This window comes from Carassius gibelio, chromosome A4 (assembly GCF_023724105.1).
Source record: "Carassius gibelio isolate Cgi1373 ecotype wild population from Czech Republic chromosome A4, carGib1.2-hapl.c, whole genome shotgun sequence".
NCBI lineage: Eukaryota > Metazoa > Chordata > Actinopteri > Cypriniformes > Cyprinidae > Carassius > Carassius gibelio.
In genome coordinates, this window is record NC_068374.1 from 17,976,548 (window position 1) to 17,995,874 (window position 19,327).

The 19,327-nt window shown below is 35.9% G+C and overlaps 1 protein-coding gene across 3 annotated transcripts in view; it reads left to right on the plus strand.

The window, feature by feature from the left end:
* The window catches only part of LOC127972257 (TBC1 domain family member 22A-like), a 129,940-nt gene that overhangs the window by 6,679 nt on the left and 103,934 nt on the right, over positions 1-19,327 (plus strand). For all 3 annotated transcript variants that reach the window (XM_052575630.1, XM_052575621.1, XM_052575641.1), the window contains exons 4-5: positions 2,692-2,871; positions 18,858-18,928. In XM_052575630.1, the coding sequence (XP_052431590.1) occupies positions 2,692-2,871; positions 18,858-18,928 (251 nt within the window). The remainder of the gene's footprint in view (positions 1-2,691; positions 2,872-18,857; positions 18,929-19,327) is intronic.

The window sequence follows — 19,327 nt, forward strand, 5'->3', positions numbered from 1 at the left end:
TGAGAAACAGACCTTTGATTTTCTTCTAATCTCTAGCCTTTCCTTTTCTCCTTGTCCTCTTCCTAGTTAATTAGCACTACTTTGTTAAATAGTTTCATTAACTGGGAGGCTTTAACGTTGTAAACCTGTGTGGCCCAGGTAAATTGTTCTCAGTGAAATGTCAATCAGGTGGCAGTTTGCCAATGAGCTTTAATATGCCAATATACTGTAGGAAGGGTTTTTTTTTTTTTTTTTTTTCTCTTCTCTTTCTTCACAGACCTGTCACTCAAACTTTCACTCTGATACTTTTGAAAGCATAGCAAATCTAATGAAAGCATGTTTATTTCAATAGTATTAGAATCCCAGTTCTTCATAGTACTGCTGTGACCCGAAGGCCCAAATAGCATTCAAATCAAGAACGAATGGGTATGAAGCCACTGCAAACTAAAAATCGAACCATACTGAAGTTCGTTTGTGTTTTTCTTTTGGGTAGTTTGAAACGGCTCACTAGTACAAACTTTCTAGAAAACTTCAAACTGCCATTGGTCTGTAGCAAATATGCAATAGGTGGCTGTGCTCTGAGGCTTCACATTTTTCGACATTGAAATCTTTTCAGGTATATTTCTCAACTCAATCATTTAAGGTGAGACCCGACTAATAACATGAACACACAGGAGAGCTGTGTGATGGCATTGGAATGTTCACAATTAGTATAGAGCTGCTCCAGTATTTCAAAATACTTATAAACCTAAAGAAAGTGAAACAAATTTTTCTGTGAGTATTGGGGTATATAACATCAGGACTGTCTTCTTCCACCGATTTTACCTGCTCTGACAGACAGTTCTGTCAGCCTTTTGTTTTGCCAGCCTCGGTGGCAATGGATGACTGTGATAATGGACTTTGTGTCGATGTGTTCCACATCTACTCTAACAGCACCTTGCGTTGACACAGTCAACTGCCGTCACCCACTGTCTAATTTCTGCAGGGATTACACAGACGTCATTAAATGTTGAAGATGTTATGATGCTCAATGTGAGAATGATCTCTCAAAGTCACAGAGAGACACATTTAATGCCTTTAACAGGCATACAAACACATTGTACAGTGACACTCAGTGTTTGGACAGCACGATTAAATATTGGGGAAAAATCAATTCACCCATACATTGTGAAAACATTTATACCATAGAATGTGCTCATTAAACCTACTATGCCTATAGGCATAAAAAAACAAAAACAAAAATCTTCAAACGAAATTTTTTTTGGGAACACACCAAACGAAGAAGAATGAATTATCTCGGCAACATGGCTGCTACAGATTTTCTGGCATAAATTAAGATTTAAACGAAAAGTAATCATTTGTTTTATGTTACATTCAATTGTGAGTTCATATTAATTAACGGTCATGTTACTCAAAGAAATGTTTGCAAAAAATCGTGAATATTTACTAACGTCATATAATTACAGACTGCATGATAGTGCCACAGCATATATCTGATCAGGGCGATAACCACCATAGACTAATTCCCCCAATAATTAGAAATCACTAAACCATTTTCTCAAATATTGCCTATGAGAGACAGAGAGAGAGAGAGAGAAATGGAAGTTGCGTGTAAAATAGAATTGGGATTGGGCCTTAAAAGGTATTTTATAGTGTTATATAGTGTTATATTATAGTGTTATTGACAATCCTCTGTATTACGCATCACACCCTGTATTGCTCCAGATGTGTTACATATTTGTATGGTTATTTTTTATTATAAAAAAAAAAAGAAAGAAACGGCCAGCAGTGCTGAGAAAATATCATACAAATATTTTGTTTTTCTGTTTAGGTTTTAAAGGGCTTTAACTTTTACATTACATACATGCATCCATAAAATAAAGAATAAATAATCAATAAAATGACAGAAATCAAATACAATTTTATGAACTTAACACCTACTTTTATTTATTTATTTTTTTAAATATAAGCAACATAAAAATAAGAAAACATTAAGAAAAAACATTTTGATGGTTTAAATACAATTATATAATATAATAAAAAATGACAAAAACTAAAAATAAAATTGCTAAAACAAACTGAAGTTAAAATAACTAGCTATATAAAAAAATAAGTGCTAATGAAGGCTAAAATAAATCATATTATATACATTTCTAAAATGATGATACATTCAATATATATATTTTTTAAATCAAGGTAATCGAGAAACAATTTAATATATATTATTCAGTATTAATTACAATAGATACTCTGCATACCACATGCTTCTCAGGAAAAACTTTCATGAAATCCAACCAAAGGGACTGAAGTGAGCTTGCTTACTTGATAGATGGATAGATAGATGGATGGATGCTGAAAATGTAAACACATTGAGAATTGCGTGAAATCTCATCATGACACCCTGAATCTAAATCACAATAGAATCTAAATGAACTGAATCGTGTTGTGTCCAAAAGATTACCCCTGGTGATTATGGCACTCTGAATGAGGTTCATCTGGCTGAGCTCTGTAATGGATTTAGATTGACAGAGAAGTGTTTCATTACCTCTAGCTGAGCATCTTGGGGTAACTGCCTCTTCAGACCTTTGGGCAAACTCATGTCCTGATATGTTATGCATCATGAATTGCTTCCATAATAACATTTAATGGGCCGAGTGCTGAGAGAGAGCAGTTTGTATATGCTCATTAAAGCGTTGTTTTCTCTTCTGTCAGAAGTGGGCGTTGAACAGGCAGCACTACACAGACAGCAGTCACTCCCGCACAGGCCTGTGATTCCACTGGTGGCCCGCATGGCGGATCAGAACACATCCGGGACCCCTGCCATGACCCAGAGAGAGGCGTCAAGACTCGACAAGTTCAGGCAGGTTCTGGCGGGACCTAATACTGATCTGGGTAAGATGCTGTTTTATGGTTCTGTTACTTAATTTTGCATAGTGTCACTCTTCATTTGCTTGGGCAATGCATTACAAAATATAATCCTGGGGCCCCGCTGTCCTGCAAAGTTTACAACCTGCTTCAGCTCACCTGGCTTGTGATGTTTCAAGTGATCCGAAAGAGCTTGGTTAGCTGCTTCAGGTGATTAATTGGGGTTGGAACTAAACTCTGCAGGACAGTTGATCCCCAGGAGCAGGATTGAAGACATCTGCCCTATTTCCCTAAATAATATCGTGTGCTAATTTTATACAACAGTCAATATTATTTGCGTTACATTTTAGACACATGTTCTGTTTGTCATCAATTAAAATAATTCCAAACAAACCTGGGGCCGAATATTTCTGCATCTTTGTGCAACACTCATTGTTTCGTACCTGAATGAATCTCTTTTTCAATGAATCATTTGAGCCAATGATTCATTGATCCGCTCACAAAGACAATCACTTGCTTTGGTTCTAAATGATTTAGCATTGGGAATTCCTGGCACCTACTGGCAGTTTTAGTGCCGTATTTATACCAGTGAAGGTACCAGCAAATATACACAGCAAAAAATCCCGAGAAAATGCTTGAAAATCACAATAAATTACAAAAAAAAAATTTCTTCTTCCCAGTATCACACAACCTTACATAATAAGACCCCTTCATATATATATATATACACATACACACACACACACACACACACACACATATATACACATATATACACATATATACATAAGGTTTGGTAAATAATTCTAGGATTTAAGGTACATTATTAATTACCAGGAACGTATTTTAAGAAAGTACATGCAATCACTATAGTCTCTTCATTGTGTATAGCTCTCGTTTCATTACTCAGAAATATCTCTGGGATTGAAGCAGGGCAGGTCCATGAAGTCAGGACAGTGTAGATGCTGACATGTCTCTGGATGTTAGTATGTCAGTTCTGTTTTCATTTGACTGACTGGCTCTGAGGACGTCCCTGAACCAGTTTGGCCGCTGTTGCCGTTATTAGACATCTGAAATTATGAGTCAAACACGTGGTGGCAGAATGAAAAATGAATGAAATCTATAATTAAGCTGGGATCTCCAAAATGATAATGAATTCCCATCCAACTACAGCACTGTTGACTGCCATCTCTTGGTAGAGAGACAAATAACACAAAGATCCTATGAAATTGCCTTGGGCGCCATTTTTGTTTTCTGTGTTCCCTCTGAAAGAAGTAGTTTAGGTGGAACATTTTTAAATTATGCTTATTTTACAGTGTAGGAATACTGCATACACACATATGGAATGAGGTACGCCTATATGGTAGGAAAGATGTGAGTTGAAATGAAGGGATGTGCATGTGTGTGTATGAACAGTATATATGCAACTAAGGAAGTGCATGCATTTGTACGCAAGGAAGGAATGTAGTACATGCGTAAATATGTAAGGAAGTAAGAAGGGACATACGTAAGGAAGTACATGCGTGCGTAGTACGCAAGGAAGAGATGCATGCGTAAAGAAGTACATCCGTGCATCTCATATGTACATAAGGAAGAAAAAAAGGATGTAAGTAAGTATGTGAGTATGTAAGGAAGGAAGTACATGAGCACATGCATAATTACGTAAGTTAATACCTGAGGAAGTATGTGTGCAGGATGGAGGTACATATGTATTAGGGGTGGAACGATTCACGGAAATCAACTTATGTCTGTTCTTTGTGTTTTATTGCCTTATTTAACTGATTTAACATTTTTAGTTTTTCACTAAGCACACATAACTTTTTTTTTTTCTCAAAAACTCAATCATGTACACATGCTGCTCACACATTATTATAGCCCAGTTTGGGCTGATACAGTGATATCTATAGATTTAGCCATTTAAATGTGTATAAGCAACTGAAAAAAGCACAGAGGTCAGGGCATGACAAAACTTCTCCAGGCCCCTAAAATACCCTTAGACCTCAGAGGGTTAAACTAAACTCATGTAAGCTTTGCCAGTGTAAACATTTAAGAGCCAGAGGACGTGAGCTTGTGCGCACAGTGAGAAGATTTGTGCTTGCGCTCAATCCGAAGCTCGCAAACCCACACACATGTTAAAATGCCTTTTACAGCAGATTTTTTATTTATTTTTTGATAACTGTGACTTTTAATGGGTCGTGTATTGAGACATTGTACCAAAGCGTCTTTGAAAATAGATAAAACAGTACCTAGACATTCAATGTGTCATATCTGACTAACAATAATGAGCAAAAAGTCATTTTCTTTCTTTACAAGCTCTGTTTCTGAAGCGTTTGGTGCCGTCTCTCAGTTGCTGTATTTAATGAGTACCTGAGAGATGTGTTTTTAAGGGGGATGCCATCAGATGGTCAGCTTTTACCTCTTCTAGAGAGAAAATGACTGCTACAATCACAGGAAGCAATTACTCCCTGATGCCGTCTACTGTAGCCTTGGCGATAGATCACCTCTGAACCCTTCTCAATACTGTCTGACTATCTTTTCTCTCCATGTCTCTCAGATGGGGGAGCTGTGGTGCTCTCGTGGTCTTAACACAGGCAGTTGTTATTCTGTTAGTGCTCAACCTCTATACTATAAATGCTGTCTGATTCAAATTCACTTAATTTAGTGGCGTTTGTGACAAGAAGAATATTGAGAATCTTAAAAATAAATAAATGCATGCATACAAATAGTGGATATTACATTAAAGAAGCATGATTTCCCTGGGGATGTCTTTTATGTATCTCTTTTGGCATTGTTCACAATGCTCACATATGTCAAGCTTAAAACTGACATAACAAACACACATACATCGTAATAAATTAACTCGATCAATGAAACATGCCTTTCGGAAATCTGTTCTTCACACAGTCATATGGATTTAGAATAATAGAATACATTGCACTTGTATATTAATAAAAGGGCACTGCACTTACAGTGCCTTTTTTGGGTAATTTCTAATAGTACTATTTTATACACACTCATTCTGGAGATGAAGTATTATATATTAAGCAGCTCTAATTTGTCCAGTCATTTGAGTAAATAATTAAATAAACTACTATGCTATATCGATGACTTATGCTAATGCTGACGTTTATCTTTAACCAATAATTATTTTGTTAAATATCAGTGTCAGTGGTTTTATAAAAACTTTTTTGTTGTTTTTACTTGATTAAACAGTAGGCTAATGCTAATATTTCTCATTAATGCCACTATACAGATGTTTTTACTTCAGAATAACAGAAGTGAGTTTCAGGTGAACCCTAAAAATGTATGAGCTGTCAGCATAATGTTGTTAATTATTATTGCTGGCATTTTAAAGCTAAATAAGACAATTTCTATGGAAGACTGCATTTAGCTGTACGTGTATGTGCTGGCATTAGATTAGTGTGATAGACAACGTCAGCAAGGCCACATTTACCCTGCAAATCTGCATGCCCAAATCAGATATTTTGACTATATCCATTTTTTTATTTTATTTAAATTAAACAAGCTTAGCTTGAACAATGCTTAACGTGGCTCTGTGAATAAGACAGTGATATTAGAAGACCAAACTCTGCACAAATTATATTAATAAAGCATACTATGTATAGAAAACCAGATGAATCCCGAATATGAAAGCAGTGAGTTTAACTTGTATTGAAAGATCTCATAGAAACATTTTTAATGCGTTTATTTTCATCCTTGCATCAAAATCATGAATTACAGTAGTACCAATTCTTCATGACAGTGATTTTAAAAACGGATCCAGGTCTAGTGGTAGAACTTGTGTCAAGCATGTTAGCGGTTCTGGGTTCTAATCTGCCCTTATATAATATTTTATGTTTCTCATTAAAACCAAATGTGTTCATCAGTGATTGTGTATCAAGAGTAGGGACATGTTTGTGTGCACTAATAACAGCGGTGGCAATAAGCACTTTTTTCAAAATCAAAACATAAATCAACACATATCAGTGTCAGATCACCACTTTTTTAGGGATGGGTTTCGATTGGGTTTTTTACAATACCAGTGCCATTTCGATACTTATATATACGATATATATATACACAGTACAGACCAAAAGTTTGGACACATCCTCATTCAAAGAGTTTTCTTTATTTTCATGACTATGAAAATTGTAGATTCACACTTCCAGTTTGCATATCGGTCCAACACATATGTCAGAATGCTGTTCATAGACTTCAGTTCAGCATTCAACACAATCATCCCTCAACAGCTTTACAAATTGATTCAGCTGGGGCTCAACACTTCGCTGTGCAACTGGCTGTTGGACTTTCTTACTGGAAGACCTCAGGCAGTACGGGTTGGCAGCAACACATCCAGCACCATCAAACTGAACACTGGGGCCCCCCAAGGATATGTGCTGAGTCCCCTCCTCTTCACTCTGCTGACCCATGACTGCACACCATCACACAACTCCAACCTCTCTATCAAGTTTGCAGATGACACGACTGTGGTGGGTCTCATTAGCAACAAAGATGAGACAAACTACAGGAGTGAGGTGAGCCACCTGGCCAAGTGGTGCAGTGACAACAATCTCTCTCTGAACGTGGAGAAGACAAAGGAGATTGTTGTAGACTTCAGGAGAGCACACACTCAGCACGTTCCTCTGACCATCAACGGTACGACTGTGGAGAGAGTGAGCAGCACAAGTTCCTGGGTGTGCACATCACAGAGGACCTCTCCTGGATTGAAAACACCACAGCACTGGCCAAGAAATCACAACAGCGTCTTTACTTCCTCCGCAAACTGAGGAGAGCCAGAGCCCCGCCCCCCATCATGTACACATTCTACAGAGGCACCATCGAGAGCATCCTGACGAGCTGCATCACTGTGTGGTATGGCGACTGCAACGCATCTTGCCGAAAGACTCTGCAACGCATAGTGAGAGCAGCTGAGAAGATCATTGGTGTCTCTCTCCCCTCCCTCCAGGACATTTATGGAACACGTCTCACCCGCAAAGCCCTCTGCATCGAAGGTGACCCCACACACCCATCACACAGCTTCTTCAGTCTGCTACCATCGGGGAGGAGACTGCGGAGTCTCCAGGTCAGGACCAGCAGACTGAAGGACAGCTTCATCCACCAGGCTGTCAGGAAGCTGAACTCACTCCCGAACTTGCTCCCCCTACCCTCTTCTGCCCCAGGCACCACTGAACTATGACCCCCCCCCCCCACACACACACACACATTGGTCTGCTCACTACCTCATTCTCCATGGAACTGATGTCATTCCACTACCTCATCAGTCAGTTAAATAAAATAACTGCTCTTGAGCCCTTTGTCACTTGGCACTTTAATCAGACTTAAGATATTTTTAATAAGGCAAGGCAAGTTTTTTTTATATATTTATATATATATATATATTTATATAGCACATTTCGTACACAATGGTAATTCAAAGTGCTTTACATAAAATAAAGTAAAATAATAATGAAGAAGAAAAATAACGAAAGTAAAACAAGCAATTTTAAAACTTTTAATAGGATTAAAACATTTAAAAACAGTTAGAAATGATTTTAAATCAAATAAAATAAAACAGTGAAAATATAGTGCAATCAGTTCGGACATTGCACAGTGCTCATTCAATAAATGCACAGCCAAAATGATGCGTTTTGAGTCTAGATTTAAATGTGACTAGTGTTTTAGCACATCTGATCAAGGGATTTTTTTTTGCGCTAAAAATCTTTTATCTGCACTGTTGTTCACTTCATTGATTTGCACTATATCTGTCATTTGCCTTGCGCTGCTTTATTAAACTTTGTTTTTTATTTTATTATTTTTTACATTCCCTTATTGTATAGTTGTCTACATTTTATATTTGATTTTTTTAGGCTTTAATGTTAATGTTATCTGTATGCACCGGGGTCTGAGAGTAACACAATTTCGATTCTCTGTATGTATGTACTGTACATGTGGAAATTGACAATAAAGCAGACTTGAACTTGAACTTGAACTGAAGGCATCAAAACTATTAATTAACACATGTGGAATTATATACATAACAAAAAAGTGTGAAACAACTAAAAATATGTCATATTCTAGGTTCTTCAGAGTAGCCACCTTTTGCTTTGATTACTGCTTTGCACACTCTTGGCATTCTCTTGATGAGCTTCAAGAGGTAGTCACCTGAAATGGTCTTCCAACAGTCTTGAAGGAGTTCCCAGAGATGCTTAGCACTTGTTGGCCCTTTTGCCTTCACTCTGCGGTCCAGCTCACCCCTAAACCATCTGGATTGAGTTCAGGTCCGGTGACTGTGGAGGCCAGGTCATCTGGTGCAGCACCCCATCACTCTCCTTCTTGGTCAAATAACCCTTGATGCCTTCAGTGTGACTCTACAATTTTCATAGTCATGAAAATAAAGAACACTCTTTGAATGAGAAGGTGTGTCCAAACTTTTGGTCTGTACTGTATATATATATATATATATATATATATATATATATATGAAAAAGAGCCACAAAAAACTATGGATAACATTAAAGAACATTACAAATATTTAAAATAAATCCATAGCTTTCACACGCTCCTTGGATGCTCTCATTTTCCAAGTTGTGCTTCCCTTACTCGAAGGCTTATAAATGTATTTCATGATCTGGGTCATTGTTTAATATAAAACCACACATAATGTTTCTACTTTGACGATCACTCTGATATTTATTCTTTAATCAGTTCTGTGATCAACTGTACGCTCATACTTTTTAAAGTAGCAACAATGTCGTTTGTAAAGTACAGTACTGTGCAAAAGTCTTAAGCACATTAGTATTTTCAAACCAAAAAAGGGTTTTAAGCCAGTTATTTATATCTTTTGCTGTAGTGTGTCAGTAGGAAATATCAGTTTACATTTCCAAACATTCATTTTGCCATTAATTGTAATAATAACCTAGTGAGATTTTTGAATGCACAAGCAGTCTGACAACAGCCGGTGCTCCACACAGAGATCTGATCTCACCATCATCGAATCTGTCTGTGATTAAATGAAGAAACAGGTGAAACTGAGACAATATGATATTTTGAAGACTGTTGGTAATCAGACAGCTGCTGACTTTGGTAGTATAGAGAGATGATTTTCAACAGAAGAAAGAAGTTCTTACAGGTTTTGGAACAGATATGGTGAATAAATGAAGAACTTGGGTGAGCTATCCCTCTTGACATTAATTATATTAGTAATACTATATTAATTTTTAACTAATTAGAAATTTTCCTGATTCACTTTTCCCCACTACACGTTTACATAAAGATGAACTCTGCTGTTATACTGTCAGTGGTTTCTGGTTGTACATGTCGCCTCAAATGACCAACTCTCAAGACATTTGTGTTTGCAGCAAATTGCCATCTATGCTGGCAATTTTTTGGGGGGACTTTCAGGAACCTTAAGTTATTCCAAAAATGTTTGTCTTCCCTTATTTTTGGAGATATATTTACTGTAGAGACTTTGTTTTGTGGCAGTAAATGACCTGAGTTCTATATAAACTGCAGAGACCAAACAACATGCAAAAGAGCCACACAGATGGGAAATCAAAAATGACCTATATTACAGTGTATGATGTAGCTGTCCATCAGTGTAAACAATGTGCAAAGTAATTAAACCAAAAAGTACACGATTTATAAAGTTATTGGCTTCTAAAGTAAGGAGTCAACTCTGAATCGCTGAAACGAGTCGTTATAGATTTCAAATCTTTTGCCCATCTCTATGTACGTCACTAGGAACACTTTGCATAATAATCTCCGCCTACCGTCTTGAGAGAAACGGAACTCTGACCTGCCCCACCCCCCCCCCACACAGACGCTCTGGTTGGTGCGATAGCATCATGTCGAGGAGAATGAAGATCAGAAGAACCAATGGCTAAAATTCATTTTCACCACAATACCAGAGCAGTACAACAAATCCCTTTTTCACTGATGACTGCTTTTCTAATCTCGGTGAGTACAGCGGGATTTTCAAAGCCATAAAAGAGGGTTCATTACCAACTTTATTTAGACCAACAAGCATCTCCGAATCACAACGCGAAGTATGATTATAAAGTTATGTGTCTGTTTTCTCCCGAGCGTCTTATCAGTATGTGTGCTGTCTGCAGCCTGTCTGCGCTGATCGTCATGTACAAACACGTCTTTAAAATGAAGTGTAACTCCGTGAATACTCAACGAAGAGACATGAGAGAGATATCTATTGAAAGCTTGACATGTCTACTTTAAAACTAAACAAGTGCTGCCGAAAACAGATATTCTGTGATAAAGTAATTCATATGAAAACAACGCGATGTCTGTTTTTCACATCTTCCTTCATTATATCTAATGTGACCACGCCCCCGCGCTGAACGTGCTATTCAGATTCAAACTGAAGCGAAGAAAAAGCAGCGAGACTGTTCAAGTTTTTTATTTTACTGTTTGCTTCGCGGTAAGAGGAATAAGACATAATTCACCCCGAACAGATGCTAACGCATAGTTTACCGTGGAGGTGTGTGCGGAACAACCAATCAAAACTATGTCAGTTGACCAATCAGAACACAGTATGCTACCGAAAGGTGGGGTTTAAGGAAACTGAATCTTTTGAACAGCTTCGTGCGAACCGTTTGGGGATCTCTGAGAATTGAGGTAATGTTAAAATGATATTTTGAAAAAATGACAATGTTTTGTAACCTTGGATGAATTTAAACTTAATATACAGGACTTATAAACAGTGATAGGAAGCTTACAATTTTCATCTTACGGGCTCTTTAACATAAAGGCTTTTTCTGTGCATGGATTTTTTTTTTTATGTAATAATTTTGATTTGCTTTAAGACTAGGCAAATCAAAGATAAGCCTTTGTCTTTGGTCATCCTAATTATATACAAATATATATTACATAGTTATATTACACTATTTGTGGTTAACATTGCTTAATTAAAACAGCCATCCAACATATTTTTAGGTCTCAACGCACCAGTGGAGAACCACTTTGTTAGACTATCTTACACCAAACTTTAGTTATTTCTTATATATATATATACATATATATATATATATATATATATATATATATATATATATATATATATATATATATTTATATATATATATATATATATATATATATATATATATATATATATATATATATACATCTGAATCTCCCACACTGGAAATTGGCACCGAAGCAAAGTTTGCTTTTTCCCCTTTTTTTTTTTTTTTTTTTTACAAACTTTATTTCTGTCCATAAATGTGTCACCTGGATTTGGGTGTACCTGCCTCATGACAAATTTTATATAAAAATTGAAAGAACATTTTATAATGCAATCAATGAAATACAACGGTGCAGTTATTCTAAGACCACAGAGGAAGTGACTACTGTACGTTCCCCAGACACCTGAACTACATATCATCATTCTCAGCAGCCTGCGCTAATACAGTGAAGTATCTCTTTACAAGAGCTGCATTTCTAAGGCTGCAATGTCCTTTTACTCCTTTACATGACTTACTGCTGCCATTCAAGAATCTACTTAACAAGTTTTACTGCCAAACTAAACTTTTACAGCTCAGAATAAAGACATTTCATGTTTATGAGCCTGCCATTCTCTCAGGACCAATTATTATTATTTATTTTTTTATGTGCACCAATGCAATTACCATTGTAGCTATTAATATTAATTGTCTGCCCAATTGGTAATGTTATGAGACAATGATTTTTATCAGGACAAACTTTTATGGACTTATTTATGGACCCATATTTTTTTATATATCACACAGACCTTTAAATAATAATTTGTAGGATTGTTCTCACTCTTGTCTTTTTCTCTAAATTTGATCATATATTTGTTTTTATTATATTGTATTTATTGCTTTTTTTTAGGTTTAATTTGCATTTAATTTGGTCTGCCATGGGCTGTGAAGCTGATATGGCGATACATTTAAATACAACAAAATGTTTTTAATACATGAAAATAATTTTTTTTGATGAGGATTCTTTTTTTTTTTTTTTTTCAATAAAACAGGTTGTAAGAACTTAATCATGTAGATTAGAGATATACTTATTCAAATTCGGCACACCAGTAAAGTGCATCTCTATTAGAAATTAAACAGAAGTTAAACAAATGTATCATTGTTCTTGCTGCAAAGGTAAACTTACTAGTGCTAGCAACTATTTACATGTAAAGACCATATTGACCTGTTGTGTTTCTTTCGATTTACATTTTAAATTGTCTTTACTTAGACTTAAATTTACCTTCATCAAACCTACAGAAACCCTGCCTATAATAAGCACAGTGCTTAATTTAAAAGTAATATAAATTGCTTTGGGTAAAAGTGTCTGCCAACTGAATAAATGTGAATGATGCTAAACGCTGTTAAAATATCAATATATATATCAGTGCATCCTAGTAGTTGATTATTTTTGTGGTTGAATCAGGACCTGTTGTCTCACATCACTGCAGTATTTAAATATCACTCATATATTAAGTTCTGACCCCCAGATGTTTCCTTTTTTTCACTCCCGATGATGAGCATTGCACTGCGTTTGACTGACAGCCCTCATGTCCCCTGGCAAACAGAGTGTGTCATTTATTTCTCTCTCTCTGTCTGTCACTCTTGCATTTCCTCCTCTGTCTCTTAAATGAACTCTCAAATGAACATTTAATGTCCTGTATGAAGTAGCAGCAGGTGTTTTATTTTTTTATTTTTATTAACCGCAGTGTTTCTTTGAGGGATTATACAGCACATACTGCCTGTATGAGTCCATTCAGTGTTCCTGTGTTTAATTTAGTCTGAGATGCAGCACTCTATTGAAACGCTCACTCTCTTGACAGCAGGTGGCGCTTATGGGACAGCAGTGATTTAGTGTTTGTTACATTGCAGCACTGCTTTGTTCTTTATATTAGCAAAATACAGAGGAAAGATGATTAGAAAATTTCTTTTAAACTTTTCTCAAGCCAGTCAGTTTGCCTCAGAAATACATTGATTTAAACCCCACTACCAAATCAATATTTATATATTTTGTGCATAGTGAACGGTGAGCTTGTTATGCATGCTACAGTATTCTCTTCTCTTCAGCATCTCTGGTCTCTGTTAATGGTCGTTCACAGACTTCGTCATATTTCCACACAAATGACGTTTTGGAAAATGATTTCAATGCAGATCTGCTGAAATAAAACAAAAACAGTTTGGAGCAAAAACCTCTTGAGTTAGTGACGTCACTGGAGTGCAGCAAAATAGAGTGATTGAGGGTTAATATAACCTAAATTCTACACAAATCTAAAATATGCATTGAAGTTAAGAACGTAAAGGTGAAGCTAAATTGATTATGTAATGTTGAATAGAATGTTGGACCGGTCACTGTTTTGGCTCACAGCAGGCACATACTGTGTTGCAATTTGCGAATGTTTTGCAGAGAAATGAAGACAGGTCTCACCAAAACAAGTTTGTGCACTCACACAAATGCTCCCATATATATTTTGAGGTCGCACAGATTACATTTCGGGAGCATAGTCGCAGTTTTGAGCCCTTAAGTTTTTTGTTGTTTGAATATTAAGCACACAGTCGGCAGTACGAGTATTGGCCTGCTGTCGCTTTAAGAGCTGCATGGATCCAATGTACTGTAACAAACATATTTTCATTCCCAAATGTTTACATTCATGTAAGACATAACCGCCGAAGTTGTATGTGGATTGCTACATGGTGCAGCATTATCTACACTGAGCCGTTGTTCGTTGCGCAAAATATGATTGTGGTTTTACAGAACCGGTTTTACTGACAAGATGAGCATTAAAAATTATCGTGCAGCCCTAATGTTAATAATTACCAAACGCCACATTTTGACAATTGTTTTTAGTGTATTTGAGCATTTAGGCACGCACCTAATCTAAATATTCACTTTACTTGTCTATGTTCTGTTCCGTCTCTGAGCGCATGCACAGAAATCCTCCTGAGGAGAAGCACACGTTCTCATTTCGCTCTCTTATCTAATAAACTTGAATAAATTAGGCACATCCCATTTTGTGAAAGTCAGGTTGCATGATTTTACTTATTTGCACGTGGGGTTTGTTCTTACATGTAGGAGCGAAAGTACACCACCGGTAGGGGAGGAATGGGGCACAATTCGTTCAAATCGTTGCGCTTATGAAAATACAATAATCTATATTAAACTGTATTTCGATTAATTAGAGTATAAATTTTGAGTTGTGTTAGTGAAACTTAAACTGGAATAACAAGAAGAAACTCATCTGTCAAAAAATCCAATTGAATCAAAATAATAATTTAGTGTTTTGGAGAATATATCTCTATTGCTTGCTTGGCTTCCTTTTTTGTGGAGTTAACGAAGAAAAATCTGTTGTGGAAACAGTATTGGCACAGAAATAAACAGCCCTCATATATTACATTCAGAGAATGAAACGACTGCCTTAAAGTGGTTTGGCAAGAATAGTACTGTCCACAAACACACAGTGATACACACGCCGGTGTACAAATGTGGGATACATGTAGTTCCAATGAAAACATGTCAAGGTCATATTTCACCCCAAGATAAAATTGTTTTATTTCTATTATTATTTGTTTTTACTGTATTTATTACTGCAGATTAACGTGTGTAAAGGTATTACAACAAACACCATGATTTAGAAACACTGTGCATTATGTAATGTAATGTAACAAGAATTCAGAAAATTAGATTTTCCTAATAAACGTGAATGAGAATAATAAAAAAAAATTATAAGGATTGTATTTTTTAAGCTACAAATATGACCATGCGCTCTCTCTTTTATCTATTTTTAATTCTTGAGACATTCCTGTATAATTCTTTATACAGGTCTTGTGAGACTCACTTAGCTGGCATCCTTTCAGGAGCATCTGTGTAGACGGTCACAGCCTCTTCTGGGGTCACTGTCTCCAGAGGGACGAAGACAGCAACAATGAGCTGATGAAATAGTGAAAGTCTAATTCCTCTCTCTTCCTCTCCCCCCTGTTGTGAGATTAATGCCACGTGGAGAAAATATAACAGATAGTTTAATTATGTGCCAGCGCACAAGATTCATCGACTAATTTCTGCGGCGGACAGCGCAAATGAGGGTTCAAAGGTATGAGCCGAGGAGACACCCTTGAGTGGCTCTGTGTTTAATGAATTCAGCACTTTCCCTGTAAAGTTCCTGTGTAAAGCAGCACGCACATTAAAGCTAGCCTTCAGTGTGTCGGGACAGCCTACCGTCCTCATATACTACACCAGGATACCAGCCTGGAGAGAACACACATTCATGCCCTCTGTACTTACACTTTAGCCACGCAGGTATTGAACGAGGGCCATGAAGATCTGCTGAAAAGGATTTATTAGACTGGAAATGGTTATTTTGTAATGATCTATAGCTTAATGAAGACATTATGAAGATCTAGATTACCTAATGGCTGACCCCCAAAATGAGATTCAGGGAGGATTCACCCCAAAATTATTATTGTCATCATGTTTTTCCAAGCCTTTATGACTTCTTTTATTCCGTGAAATACAAAAAGCGAAGTTTTGAAGAATGTTTAGGCTGCTCTTTTCCCTGCAGTGAATGGAATGTAGGATTGTTACATTTAGATGTAAACAAAATCAAATCTTCTGATGTTTTTTTTTAAACAGTTTCTGAATTGTATTTATTTATTTGTTTATTTATTTATAATCCTGATCGAAGTTTCTTGCTCCATAGTCATAATTTAGTTTTCTATGACTTAAATTACAATGACTAGATTTCCACAAGCAGAACTGTATTTTTGCCTTTTTTTTTTTTTTTTTGTGAAATAATCTGTAATTATTATTTTTTGGTGGACATATTCTGTTGACATAAATTATAGACAATTTTCCAGTATTTTGAGTATTATTTCCTGGGAAACTATTTGCAGAAACACCTCCATTATTATATGAATTGTTAATATGAATAGTCACACTTTATTTTAATTTATCCTTGTTAAAGTGTAATTCCACAAATCATAATTATGTATTCGTATTAATAATCATATGTGCATAATTTACTGTTATTACTTTGGTATGCAGTAACGTAACAAGTATACATAAAAAAAAAAAAAGGTTAAATGCCACCTCAGGTTAATTTACTACATACTGAATATGTGTTGAGCTATGTTATAATCATAATATATCATAATCATGTTTTCTGAAAGACTCCCTTTTGCAGATTAGATAAAATAAAAGTTTTTGAGCTCCCTGTAATATATATAAAAAAAATATATAATAATAATTTACTCAAAATGTATTTTAGAGCTGAGTGGAAATACAATTTATAGCGCTACCCTTTGAAGCTTCTCTGCGAATATATTGCCATCAATAATAATAAATGATGTGTGAGAATAAGGAGACCATGTTTATGTGAGAACACTCATATTTGTCACTCATATTTGCATGGCAGTCATGAAAACAGTATTCATTATTTATTCGCTTCAGTCTTCATTTTGCCCTGACAAAGAAACTTCACAAGAAACATCAAGCTTTTATATCAGAAAGGTTTGTTTTCAGGAAAATAAAAACACTTTACCCAGAAGGCTCTTGTATTCATGGCACCTTTCATCTATTCAATGCATTTTTAAACCAACCTCTGTTTTCAAATTTAGATTTATCTTTGATGACACATAAAATGTATGCACATTCCACTGCAGCCTGTTGTCAAGACCCTGAGAAATGACTAATCCACATTCAACACATCATGATTGCTGCCATCAACCCTTGAAATATGAAATATGAAATGAAATGAAATGAGAAATATTTGGTTTTAAAGTGCTTGTTCTCTCTTGGCTCTGCAGGGACTCTTTTGTCCAATTTAAGTCCAATTTGCCTCATTGAGATTTATTCACTTTAGCAATCTTATGTTTGCAACTACACACTCATCCAGTGCTTATTGAAAGCATGGCGTGCCCATAGATTTTAAATGTGATCATGTTTTTGCAAGCTTACCACATTATTTAAATATGCCAGATTAGTGCATCTCAAATGATTATGTTGCAAACAGTTTATCAGAGATGTCTTGATGTCACCATATTTTTAGTGTATTTGTTATTCTGAACATATCAACGGATATGTGAGCCTGGACCACAAAACCAATCTTAAGTGTCATTTTTTCGAAATTGAGATTTATACATCACCTGAAAGCTGAACAAATAAGCTTTTCATTGATGAATGGTGAATAGGACAATATCTGGCTTAGAAAAAAAAAGAAAATCACCTTTAAAGTTGTCTTAATTAAGTTCTTAGCAATGCATATTACCAATCAAAAGTGAAGTTTTGATGCATTTCTGGTAGGAAATTTGCCGAATAACTTCATGGAACATGATCTTTGCTTAATATCCTGATTTTTGGTAAATAAGAAAAATCTTTAATTTTGACCCATACAATGTTTTTTTTTTTGGGCTATTGCTACAAATATACCCCAGCGACTTAAGAGTGGTTTTGTGGTCCAGGGTCACATATTTGAATGTAGAATGCACAATAGATTAGCCATATTTTTAAACATATTTATACATCTTTCTTGATCAGAAAAGGAAGGTAAAAAACATGCTAGTACAAAACTGAACTGAATACAGAATAGCTGTGTTTATTTCCAAGATGATAACTGGTTGGTATTCGCTGAAATAAGCATGTGCACAGCTGGGCCTCCTACAGGAAAAATGAGCAGAACAACTTGACCAGAAGTCATTTGTATAAGCGTTCTTGCATAAATTGCCATTTAATTCAGTGGAACAGTTTACGTAAGAATGTTTAAAAGAGCACCAGGAATAGTGTTTCAAGACCTGTTTGCATTTTTTCAAGTCAGCATTACATTAAAAAAGGACAACCTTTAAAAAAAAAAAAAAAATTGTAAATAATTAAAAGTTCACATTATTCATTGTAATTTTGAAATCACTGACAAGAGTCCTGCAAAATCTTGATCAGGTGGATTATTAATAATTTAGTCAATTCATGATGAAAAAACTCATACTACTACTTTGAGAAGTGACGTTTTGTCTAATAAAACTCTTCTGTTTCCTCAGAGGAGCTTCGGAAGTTGAGCTGGTCGGGAATTCCGCGGCAGGTGCGCCCAATCACATGGAAGCTGCTCTCAGTAAGTGGAACAATCTCAGTGCACGGTGCGGCTTCAAATGGTCCAGCTCATTAGAGAACTACAGCGTACATCCATTACAAGATGAATCAAAGAATACATAATGCATTCTACATAAATACACATTTATAAGTAATAGGCTTCCTACTAATGACTTGTAGGATGACTTCTGCCTCCAAGCTCAGAGGTCCAGTCGAATGAAAACGTATAATTCTGTATCTGTTATACAAACCCTTAAACTACATTGAATCTTATGCCCTTGCTAATTTTGAACTGTATAAGATGCTCTTTGGAGCATTCCTGAATCATGCTGTTTTGTCCATGCCAGCAGAAGTTCCTGCTGTCATTAAAAGCCTTTCTTTCTTTAACTTTGTACTCTTTAAAGTGAAAATGATGTGACGT